The 13,027-nt window shown below is 38.0% G+C and overlaps 1 protein-coding gene across 6 annotated transcripts in view; it reads right to left on the reverse strand.

Annotated features, from left to right (window-relative positions):
* Window positions 1-13,027, reverse strand: part of NAV2 (neuron navigator 2) — a 428,149-nt gene that overhangs the window by 155,729 nt on the left and 259,393 nt on the right. For all 6 annotated transcript variants that reach the window (XM_054067065.1, XM_054067064.1, XM_054067063.1 and 3 more), the window contains 2 exons: window positions 7,951-8,068; window positions 1,293-1,345 (listed from right to left, as the gene is read on the reverse strand). In XM_054067065.1, the coding sequence (XP_053923040.1) occupies window positions 1,293-1,345; window positions 7,951-8,068 (171 nt within the window). The remainder of the gene's footprint in view (window positions 1-1,292; window positions 1,346-7,950; window positions 8,069-13,027) is intronic.

Consider the following 13,027-nt stretch of genomic DNA (forward strand, 5'->3'; position numbering starts at 1 on the left):
GTTCCTTCCTTGAGAATAATGATTTAAAGTGATTTCTATCTACAAAGTCCTGGAGTTTGTTATAGACTTCAATCCTGAATGAAATTCAGTTCTTAGCATACACTTGTGGAACACGAAATTATAGTAATCAACAAAATTTCCTCCATTATTTATACTCAAACCAGCTGCTGTGGCTAGAGCAAGAATAGAAACCAACCTCTTCAAAGCAGTAAAAAGTAGCAATGATAAATCTTTCAGACTGCTTTCTTTTTACGAGCGCTTGCTCCATAGGTTTAAGCAAGACTGAAGGCTTCCAAGAAAAAAAAACAAAAAGCCCAAACAGAAGAGCAGAATGCAGTGGGGTTTCTGACTTAAGATGGCAAACTCCCATCAAATCTTTCATCTTCGGTTTAACTGTGTGAGTGGTTGTGCACAAGCTGCAGTCATGGAGGAGGGGGCATTTGGGAACAGAGTCACAGAAATTAAAAACATGAAAGTGGCTTCAGACATAGAACAGGTATTCATTTATTCCAAAGTGAGTATTTGCAACAGAAACAGGAGGTTTTAGAATTCAGATTGTAAAAGAAGGTTTTTTCCTGAACATACACAAGGAAATAACCTTCTTTAAAATACCATAAATTTTAAGCAAACCTCTCCTAAGATACATTTGAAAAATCAGATTCTTCTTATTTGTGGCATCAGCAAAGTTCTGCCCATAATTTTAGCTTCACCAATACTCACAGCAGACATACTCCTAAGGTACTACACACTTTTAATCATACTGCACTCATGTCTGGTGCTTCAGTTTTAAGTGTTACATACAAGAAAGATACAAACCAACCCTTTTACACATTAAAACTTATCAGTCAAAACCAAGTTGCGTACAAAAACACCCTGAAGTTCTCAATTTGAAATGTCTTCATTTAGTGTATTTTGCTGATTTATTTTGCTTCTTTTCAAAGGATACCAGAACTCTTAATCCGACTTTAAAATAAATATCTAAGTCTGCTTTCTCAATACTATTGTCTATCTATAAGAACAAGGTTTTATTTTTATAAATTCCTTTTTAATTATGTGATATTAGAAAATACAGATGTAAAAATAAATATTGATTGTAAGTATGCGATTAATGGTAAGGCCTAATTCAATGACTGGGGAATACAAGAATGGTAATATTCACGTTGTTCGGATGATACCTTTGCTCTATGAAAAAGTAATTAAAAAATGTAATTAAAAGCCTCAGACTTATGTCACGCACTCTCACTCAACACTTGACAATGAACATGCAAACAACAAACCACTTCAATACTTACCATTTGAGATTTATTTTTTGGGCAGCCATTGATGTCTTCAATCTTTTCATTTGCTGAAATGCAAAAAAAAAAAAAAAAGGAAATAAAGTAAAATGCTATTCAAATGGCATTTATTCCAACTTTTTTTCCAGAGCACTTGCTGCTAGGTAAATAAAGCAGTTTCAGATTGTACTTGCCCAGTCAAAGGGAATGTGTGAAACACTGAGACACATCAAAAAAAAAAGCAGCTGGAGTTTCCTAGCGGGTCATGCCTCCAGGGACAGCTGGGGGCAGAAAACAACTGGTCTGACATCTTGTACAGTGACGGGTAACTCCTTTAAACTACTAAAAAGATTTAAACTCTGGAAACTGAATCACTGCTATGTGGAAAAGTGAACACTACGTATGTGTCGATGTCTGCATGTCAACTGAACTGCTTATAAAGCGAATATAGATTTTTAAATCTATATGAGAATTTATGACCAATAACGCAAATATTTTTTAATTATGTTTTTTTCAAAGCACAAACCAGAAGACGACTTTTCAAGCTTCTTCTCCATGGCTTACATGTAATACAACTTGCAGAAAAAGATATCGTTTCAATCTTTAAAGTCCCAAGTGCGATAATTAAAGTTGTTGAAGTGGTTTAATATTAGCCTTAGAGTCTTAGTTTGCTCAGTTTCACATTTCAGTGTTGGACCCCGAAATATCTTTTGTGTGCTAGAGTGAAGAACTAGCTATAATCAAAGTTCTGTTTCCCACAGTTTTTTCACTGTAATAAAGGTAGGTGTTCACGTCCGGTTTGACAAATCAAATGGACTTACCACTCATCAATTCCTTTATTAAAAGCTGTATTTTCTACCACTCCCTTACTCTCATCACATCGCTCAGAACTCCATCTCATTTCACATCATTCTTCAGCTAAGCATACCAGATTTGGCACAATATTCCAACTGCAGTCATAACAATGCTAACAAATAAATATAACATCACTCTTTTCTGGTATTCCCCTTCTTACACATCAAGGTGTCCCAGCTCATTATTATGCCACAGTAACGCATATAAGAGTTGATGCTGATATGACAAAGATTACAGCTAAACCCACTGTACTCTTCCCAGAGTGTCCTATCAGCCTCTACACCAGAAAAGCATGTATTTCTTTCTGGAAGTCTAATCTCAGGCTTGATCATACAGAAATCATCTTTTACCTGTTCATTTTCCTTTTCAAAAAAAAAGCATAGTTTTTCCTCTAGTCCTCTAGAATTTCCAAAGTGTTACATGATGTACTTAAATCAATGTTAGCAAACCATGAAGTTTATTGCCTGTCTCCTTTTTTTAGCTCTTGTATGCAAACTGCCAAGTCTGCCTACTTGAAAGCACCTAAGCTGTTAGTAACTTGCTTCCAAGATTCTGCATTTGACTCTTTCTGGGTTTCATTTACTATACAAATGTAGAAACAAAATCTTTACTCAACACTCCTGCACTTTGTGGGTGTTGCTACACATTCACACACTTGGAGTACGTGTTTGGTTCTACCTATACCCATAAGGTTAAGCCCATAAACCCTTTAACCTAACAAATACACCCTTCTATAATAAGATGAAATTAATGGCAAATAAAGATGGAAGGCACCTTAAATTTTTCTGCCAGGCAAAATTTACATTCCACACACACCCCAATCACTTGGGATGTTACCTCTTCATCCCCTTCCATTTTTATACTGTGGTTATATTACTATTTTGACCCAGAAATTATTCCTTTTGTCCTCATATCTTTCTATCAGCTTGCAAGATGTCATCAGCTATCCCTATACTCTTCTGACCAACTGATTTGTACTTTATTTCATTACTATCAGTTTTCTGCATCTTATTGTGCTCTTTTTTTTTTAGTTTTGTTTTTAAACAGCTGCTTTTACTTCCTCTCAAAAGTTACGGAAAACAAAGGCAACTTTCCCTGCAGGTTTTTGTCCACCAGTTGATGATTCTCCAACACTTCCCAATGAATAATCACTTCCTCTTTTGTTGTTGGCATTCTCTGCCACAGGTGATTGGGGATGTAGATGACCAGAAGTAGTTGGTGGGAATCAGAAGATTAACAAGAACTGGAGTTTCCACTCCAATTTACCCAGTCCATTAGGTTCTATTTCTGCTGAGCCCAGGCAATCACCTTTCCCTAAGCAGGTTTGTGCCCTATTTTTTCACCTCATAATCCATTCCCAATTCACCTATGGCTCTTAGTTCCTCCTTTCACTAGATTAATACAATTATCATCCTTTCCCTGCTGGTATAAGTTCTAAGAAAAGCAGATGGAATAGAGAACAACCAAAATAGCTGCTGGTGGGGCAAACTGGCAGGTGGGTTGAATTTAACTCATACCCCTCTATTGAGCCCTCAGAGATACAACCTAGGCTGAGGACATGCACCAAAATGTTCCACAGGCACTTTGTAGCGATCTGCCTAACTCATCACACAATGATTTTGATGCTCCCATTCCTTGGCCATAAACTGGACCTTGTCTTTTGCCTTTCCACCTAGCTCCAAGAACCACTGCTTGCAGCAGGTGTGAGGTAAGTTGCCTGTCTCGTGGAGGTGATTGTAAAGAGATTGCAGTGAATGAGATACCATGGTGTGCCCACAGGCAGCATGATGGCACAGTTCACAGCACAAGTCACTGAATGCCAGGGAATCTTGGAAACGTATCCAGTTTCACAGCTGCACAAGCACCGCTTTCTGGCTGAGATAAATAGGCAACTCACAGCTACTGTTTCTGCCTGCCATGTAAGAATACTACATCCGTTAGCATAAACTGGAAGTCACAGGCAATCCTAAAGGCTTTCAATTATATCTCAGCCTTCAGCAAGACAGACATTCACAACCACAAATGTGACATGCAGAGGATTTTTCCCCAACTGACTGGAGGTTCAAAGAGCTTCCCCCATCACCTTCTCCCCCCCTACAAATACAGTGAATTCGAATCAAAAGCCTTTAAGTGCTTGCCCATTTCTGCACAGGTTGTGTTCCAAGGTAGACAGAAGAAACCAGCTATGCTCTATAATGAATATAGTAATGAGTGACACCGTGCTTTCATTAGCTGGATCCAAATCAAAGGTTGGAAAATGGCTCCTAAAAGAATATTTGGGTTTACATATTTTGACAGGAGACATATTATGAAACCGCAAGCCAAAAGTATATGAAAACACAAGCGAAAAGGAAACTTTAGCATCAAAAGTTCATAAAAATTCTTTAAATCTGCTGCCCAGTCAGCTGTCAGAGTCTCATTTCTACAGGCACACATTCCTGGTGAAAAATAACTTCAGCAAATGACACTCCCCCAAGTGCCTGAGAAATTATAATCAGAACAAATCAAAAGTGTTTCAATAAGCATTATATAGAACAAAGCTGGCTATGTATGGAGGGTTAAATGATCCATACAAAATATAAGTGCATGCGCTTCATAATAATGAATTAAACGTTCTGTTACAACCTTAGCAGCTACTCTGCAGTCTTCAGTACTTTAGGCAGACCCTCGGACATTAGATTAGTACTTGAACACATGAATTAATATTGCTCAATACGATTCCTACATAAATGCAGGAATTGTCACAGATAGCTTTTAACTGAACAGCCACTCAAGGATTAGAAAAATGAACCTTTGTGTAATGTGTCATCCAAAACATGACAGGACTTCTGACTAGTGAGTACTTCTAGGCTCGATCTCAAGATTCTGGTTTGAAATAGAAACCTGTAACCTTCCCCTGCAAATGTAACTGTGCAATTTTCATGACAGCAGACCAAAGCTACACTGAGATAAGTCATGGTATGAATTTGAACTGGAATAGTTATCGGGAGTAATCACAAAGGACTTTTAAAACTAGAGCAAAGACCTATTCCATTTAAGTCAGTGCCATTAATTTCCAGAACACGTGATGCAGAATATTTAGATACACCTCTAAATCTGGCTAACTTGGCACATCCAAAGCATCTACACTAAACAATGTGCCTACCAGTTCTTATCCTTGTGTACTGATTGCCCAGCACAACACTGATGTGCACATTTTACTCCTACTGAAACTACTTTTATTTAGCTGAATAAGTATTTAACACTCATGCAATGTCTGCTTACCTATTTATAGCTTTTGTATCTCATCTGACTTTGGCTCTATCCGATCAATTGAAATAGTCCACAAAATAGCATAGGCATCAGTACAAGAAGTCCTATCGGACTGGATTAAAGTTTAATTTAAGCATTGATTTCAAGTCTTGAAAATTGAAGGTTCTCACGAGGAAGCAACTGACAACTGGATATAATTCTGGTTTCAGAGTATGCATAGACCCAGTCTAGCTGCATTCATGAATTTAAATATAGCTACTACGTTTATATGGCATTATTAAAGCATATATTGCTGACATTCTATTAGAAACCAATAAATTTTGAACCAAAATAAACGAGAATGCTAGGAATGCATTTTAATTAACTTCTAAACAGAAAAAACTGCCATCCTATAATGCTTTGATATTATCATTAGCAGTCTGAAGATCACACCCTCTAAGGACAAACAGTTATGTTTGGTTTCACATCTTCAGATTTGTTCTTTGTTTGGATGCTTAAGTAAAATAACTACCAAGTTATTCCTAATTTTAAAATGTTCTTTTCCTAAGCATACAGCTATTTCACTTAAGAAAGGTAAACAGAAACAAAGGTCACCGTACAACTGTTAACTCTTATGGAGTCTTCATTAAAATATAATTAATTCCATTTATTCTTTTTCCAGTTTTGAATATTAAGTAGTATTTCAAGATTCAACATCTGTGATGTAAGACAGTGAACACAAGAAAAATTGCATCGCTAGTAATTAAACCTGAATCAATTTTGATGACTTTGGATAATCTCCAGACATGTGACAAAAAGGAGGAAGGATCTGGGTGGCTGCTTTTACACATAGCACATAACATAAAAAAAAGAAAAACCTCTCCTACACTGCATATCGAGGCTTTCCTCGTATGCACTAGTTTGTCAGAAAAAAAGGTTGTCTTTTGCAGGCTACAGTTAAAGCTGCTACTTAGGTGTGAAAGTTCTCACCATTTCTGTGACAATGAGATGCAACATGCTCAAAGCCACACACAACAGATACAAATTACTTTCTTCATTGTTATGGAGCATTCAACTGAGAATGCTTAAATTTGAACTTTATTTCACATGGGAAATATTCCCTGAAAATTAAATCCCTCACATGCACTTTAACCTTTGAGAGCTTGCAGACCTTAACTTAAATATTAGCCAAACAGAAGCTCAAGGAATGGCTAAAAAGAAAAGCAAAGGTGGATCAATGCAAAATACAGTAAGCATTCTGCGTATTTTAGAGGGACCTATTTGAATTTCACAAGACTTTTCACAAGCGAATACTCAAACAGCTACATTTAAATACTTGGTACAACCGAGTTCACGTTTTGATTTTTTTACCCACACGTCCTTATGCAGCAGTTTTCTTCTACAGCATTAACACAGAATAGTTAGGTATGCATGGAAGTAATCAACACCCAAGTGCTCTTGGGTTTCCGAATCTTTTTCCTCCTATTAAATACATATAAGAAAATGGATACAGGATGATGCACTGCTCATACTGAGTACCTGTCAATACACAATCAGTGGTGGGTACGTAGAATGCTACTGGGATACGATGTTGCTCTACAAGACAGAGAGAAAAATCTTTTTTGAGAGTTAGTCCAGTGCAGCTCTAGTGGAGTCTTTGGAAGGATGCCCCTCGATTTCACCCCAGAAAAGGGCTTGCAGATTTGTATTTTAAACTAAGGAACTAGCTCGTTTGCAGCTTCTCAAACACATATAAATATGTATGCACTGATGTCTTGTTACTTCATTGCTATCATCTTAATTTGCATCTCAAATGCCTTAGTTTGCTTCCAACAGTAGTTGCCCTACTTCCCATTAGCAGGCTTTCTGCTTCCATCCATCTCCACGGGCTCATGCACGTTTCTTGTGGCATCCCAAGTACCAGATGGATGAGCCTGTGAAGGAACTAATGATGGATCCAAGCTGAAGAGAATAGGGAAAATAGGTAGCTTTACATGGGCCAGTTGATAAAATTGTTCAGAACCTTCATTGTCTACAAATATTGGTGCAAACTAAAGGAAATAATGGCTCTGAAGAACTGAGAGTGTGTTTGAGATTTGCCCTAAAGGTAGATGATTTTCCTCATCTGAAAACTCATCATGAACGATTTATTTTTTCTGCCACAAAAATTATAGCCCTACTCCCTTCCTAGGTGCATAGATGGATTTTCTAAATCCAGCTGAAAGCAGGAGCTTCAACACAGCAGGCCAATATCACCGTGAATTACGTTAAGACCAATGCCCAAAAGCTATCAAAAAGAGATAGTGAAGGCTAACAGCATGCCAGCAGGAAAAAAATGCCCTGTGAGTTGCTTATTTACCATTCAGCTGTGTGGAGCGATATTGCCGTGTCAAGAGATATTATCAGCAACATCAAATATTTTTCCACTATGCTTTAACACTAAGCTCTATCGAATAAATTTGCAAAGTCTCTGGAGGAAATTATCTACATAATTTCACACAGTTTGATGGATTCCCACCCAGAAGATAAAAGACAGTGAATTTCTGAGTAAGTCAGTGGATACTGGCAGAAAAAAGAGAAAGTCACTCACCTACAACCTGGATTATCTCTGCTAATAAGACTCCATCAGTCACATCTTGCTGTAGATCCTTGATCAATCTCTTGTGACCAGATTTGGCTAGATAGTGATTAGCCCAATCCGTATAAATCTGTCAGGAGAAAAGTAAACAAAAAGAAGTTAGTCATAACATCAACCTTAAAAAAGAGAGATCTTTGCTTCTCTCAGTAGCCAAAATGCTAATTTAAGATCACTGCTTTTTTTCCTTTTTGAAACAAGTGAACAACATTAAAATTCAAGGCACTGTGCAGAACAGGTATACACCTGACGATAGAACAGCTTTCCCTGTTCAGAAATCTGACATCAAAGCTCACAGAAAGCCACAACAGACTCCTGAATATGTTACAACTTGAATGGATCATCAGGCGGTCAACTGAAGGTTCCACAGCAGTAAAAAGCGTGAAGAAGAGATTCCCATTTCCACCCAAGTATTTTTTTGTCTCTTTCCTTTGACAATCCTTCTCTATATCTGCTATTGAGACTTTCTAAAGAAGAACCACTTCTGGTAGTAGATACCAGGTACATGGCAATTTCATTGTGAGGAAACTCCTTTGTTCTATTGTCCAACAAAACTTTTATGGTCTTAAAAGTCTTACCAGTTCTAATAAATTCTATCTCACAGGTTAAATAGGCCTATTAAGTTGACTTTAATCTCTCATGCAAACTTCTAATTGTTGGGGTTTATTTTAAAGTGTATAATCTGAAAACTAAGCAAACAAAGCCATAAAAATGCCTCTTTAATTTGCATTAAGGACTGCTCAACACACACTTGCACAACTTACCCAAGATGACCAGAAAACTTATAAAATCTTTTCATGCTAGGCATCAAAATGAAGGAAAAAAGACTTGACTGGGAATTTATTATGCTTATGAAATAAATAACATTACTTCTTTGTATAGAACAAAATTTCAGGGAAGAGTTTTTGATAAGAAATATTTATATTTTGAAGAAATAAAGTAAAACAAACAAAAAAATAAGGATTTTACCTTTCAAATACCCAGACAAGCATTAAGGTTCAGCCCTGCCCTCAAGAGTGTCTAGCATATTAGAAATACATTCACCCCAATTCAGTCTACAGTAAGCGGGAGTAGATTCCACGTACTATCTAGAGCATGACACATGCCCATCCTTCACAATCCCTATAAACCACCATGCACTCACTGTGTGTCTGTGTGTGTGTGTGTGTATTTGCTGCTTAAATTAAAGCACTGTGCTGGTGATGAATGACGTATTCTGTCCCAGGAAGCCCAGTGAAAGCTCTCTGTGTGCATTGCTCAGGAACTGCTGTTTTCCTTCACAGCTACTGAAGGATGGAAAGAGAACAAGACAAGGAGAGGGGCCCTACCTCTGGTGATCACCTGGTGATCATAGGGCTGTGATCACCAGGCTATGATGGCCACTAAGATCAGATTCTAACTGCTGGCAAAACATTGTTGAAACACACTATGGTTTTAGAGCCATTCCCCCTCCAACTCCCCAATGCCGAACTGTGCAGCTCCCCAGATGATTGCATATCAATGCAAACCCTTTAGATCACCGCCTCAACATCACCGACCATATCCATGGCTACTGATTTCAGAAGCACCTTCAGCATGGCATTGGAGGTGCAAGGCTTATGCCTTTCTCCTTCATGGGAGGCAAAAGCCAGCTGCCAAGTCTGAGTCAAATATCTGCTACATGAGAAGGAGGAACCTGGAAATAATACACGGATTCTAATTTCATGCTCCTCTTGCACTTGCTGATTCAACATTAATATGATAAAATGAAGAACAGATATTTTGACTAGAGTTATTTTGGTTATAAAGTCTTCATTTGTATTTTTTTAAAAACTTTTAAAACTCTACTGGTAGCAGCAATGAACAAATCACTCTAAATCTGAAACACATGTCCCTATTTTCCTTAATTTGTCCTCTACTTTCATCTTCAGAGCAGTCGGGTGAGCATTTCCTACACCAACAACATCACAGAACTGAACAGAAAAACATGCTGGAGTACCGCAGTGAAAAACAAACAAAACCAAAACAGAGCTGAAAAACATCTCAATGAAAAATAGCTCAATGAGAAACAGTTCAATGAAACCAACACTGAGTACCTGACTGATTTCCCTTGGTGACCGAAAAAAAGAGACGTGAAAAACACCACCACACTTTATACAAACCAGACATTGTGTTCCTTAGATCCTTTCATCAGAAAACATTTTCCATAACAGGAAGGTATTTTTATGCTTTAAGGAGCTAGAATAGACTTCAGTATTTTGCTGCCACACAGTTGTACCTTGCTTATCTACAAGAGAAGACATACCACGGATCAGGCTGAAAGCTACTTTGCAAGCTCAAGGGTCCACGCACCCCCCTTAATTGTTACAGGGGTTTAGCTGACAATCACCTCAAACACAATAACTACATTTCTTTTAACAGAAAAGCTGTGATTAATGTCCTTGTTTGTCATAGGACGACTTTCAGCAAATATAAGTTTGTATGTTGATGCATTAGTTCCAGCCTGGCTCATTTCCATGATGCAGATCATCATGCAATCCAAGAAATGCTGGAGTCAGCCCTGAAGTTAAGAGAGCACAACAGCAGAGAACGGGCAGAGCAGACTCCTCCTGGCAGAGCCTGAAATTACACCGCCAACAAGACCTTGAGAGGTACCTAGAATTGTTTTTTTTAAGTCAAATTACAGCGTGTGAACGAATGGCTGGCATTGCAAAACTGCTATTTCAGAGCTGGTTGCTACCACGCTAATTCCTACCACATCCAGGAACACTGAATCTTCTGTTCACACCCCGTAAATAAACAGAGCTGCATCAAAGAAACGCCTGACTCCCGCAACAAATTCTGCTTGTAACGAAGACAACCTGAAACACCCCCAAATACCCACAGTCTGACTCACTGTCTCCAACAACACAATCTCCCTCTCTTGGCAAATTATTCTTAACTCTACTATGTGTGCTGAGGTCAGTGCCCGTGTTTGGTATCAGAACTGCAAACAGCACTTTTATGTTTATTATAAAATATTCCATTAAATGCATCAATAACGTGTACCAGTACGGAGAAAATATTTGTTTCTGGGGTTCTTAAGTACGCGGAATATTATTTCATTCAACTATTGATTATGAAAGCCTTTTGCAGAAAAATATGAATATAATAAATCCGTGCTTCTCTTAAGAAAACTTTATTATACCACATAATTTTGCAATATGCATAACATGCCAATTGTTTTTGAACTGCCTGGACTATATATTTATGTGCTCTGAAGCATTATTATGGACGCAGTATTACCCAGGCTTATTGTAGTAGCTCTTCATGGTCACACCTCATTTTTATGGCATATATTAAGCTAATTATGGAAACTTTCCAGGATGTTTTCAAAATCTGTTTGTTGCAAGTCTTTGTAACTGACGACAAATACGATTCCTAATGTTTCTTTTCCTTTTCCATACAAACAAGTGAAAAAAATATGTGTACAATGGCTGCTATTTCTAGACACATGCAAAATGTTTCAAAGCACATAGTGTTTTCAAACATTCAAAACCAGGTAAGTAACTGGGAAAACAATAATAAAACAGCCAGGAAAACACTGGTGAGAAACTTTCCATTCACATACGCCTATCTCTGCTCATGAATTTTGAGTGTCCCTCGGGCATTTTCAGCAAATGGGTTACAAAGTCGCATGTTTGAATAGTCACAATAAAATCACCTGAAGACTCACTTAACTAAAACCCACAAAATCTTGCAATATGAAATATCTGACCCAGTACAACCAAACAGATACTGCCTTATTATATATACTAACACGGGCTTTTGAGTGATAGCGCACAATATGAAAATCATTGGAGACAGCTTCATTATTTTAGTCAGTAAAATGAGGCAAACAACAAGATTTGGGCATTATCACCATAAGCAGGTCTTTGTGCTTGAGACCACTTAGGTTAATGTTTAACTCAGGTCTAAGTTCTGGCTTCTGTTAAAAAGCTGTCTGGTAGCTTTATTTTCTCTGTAATCGATGATAGTTGGAATGCAATCATCTGGGAACAAATTAAAAACAAACGTGAAAGATGTTTTTTCTTCCCTCTTCCTCTTGCTTCTTCAATCAATCGAGTTTGAATTAAGAGTGTTATAGGTAAAGTCTGATTCCATTAGGTTTGAATTAAGGGCATTACAGGTAAATATTGATTTTGGAAATATTCAGTATACAATGATTCACAGCTCAAACACTACTGCGCAAATTAGTAAGGTTTTGAGCACCCCCCCCCCCCCCTAAATTCTAACGTTTGTGAAAGCTATCTGTAAAGAAGAAAGCTGGAAGATCACTAGGCCAGCTAGGAGACCTCTGCACTTTCTTGTCCCTTCAGGTCTGAGGTAACATTTCTGATGGCACTAAGAGTCCCCATCTTTCACACCCAGAGTACATTGCAGACCACCAGCACCATAATGGAATGCTGAATCAGAAGAAAGGGTTCCTTTGGCAACACAGGTTGCTTCTTTGGACCACGCAGCTACCATCAAGCACTTGTGGAGGGCTGAGGAATTTACCAGTAAAAAAATAAAGACCCTGAAGCTTCCATCCACTTAGAAATAATTCATACAGTCTTTTTAATCTTAGAAAAATCAACCAAAAAGCCAAATAAACCAGAGTTTTCCTAGCTAGCCATACCGGTCTGAAGTTGGCATCTCAAACTACAACATTCCTTTCTCCAGATACCATTTTGAGGCAACAGGTCAATACCTGAGTGCTCAGACATGCTGATGGGCAGGTTCTGCTTGAGCTGCTAACATATGGGGTCAAACACACCATCCATAGACCTATATTCCTCTGCTCCCATAGTCAGCCAAAGCCAGGAAACTGAGCATGGATGAAGTCATGAGGGCAACAAATTAAGGTGCCAGGTATTATCATGAACCCCGGAGTGTCTTTTAAATGGAATTCAGCCCCAAATGGGAATGTAATAAATAAGCAATGGGTTTTGCCACGCCATTGGTATTGTGAAATAGAAAGGGATCACACAAAATTACTTGAAAAGAAATTCCCTCTTCTATGCAATGAAAA

The sequence above is a fragment of the Cuculus canorus genome, chromosome 5, assembly GCF_017976375.1.
Source record: "Cuculus canorus isolate bCucCan1 chromosome 5, bCucCan1.pri, whole genome shotgun sequence".
NCBI classification, from domain to species: domain Eukaryota; kingdom Metazoa; phylum Chordata; class Aves; order Cuculiformes; family Cuculidae; genus Cuculus; species Cuculus canorus.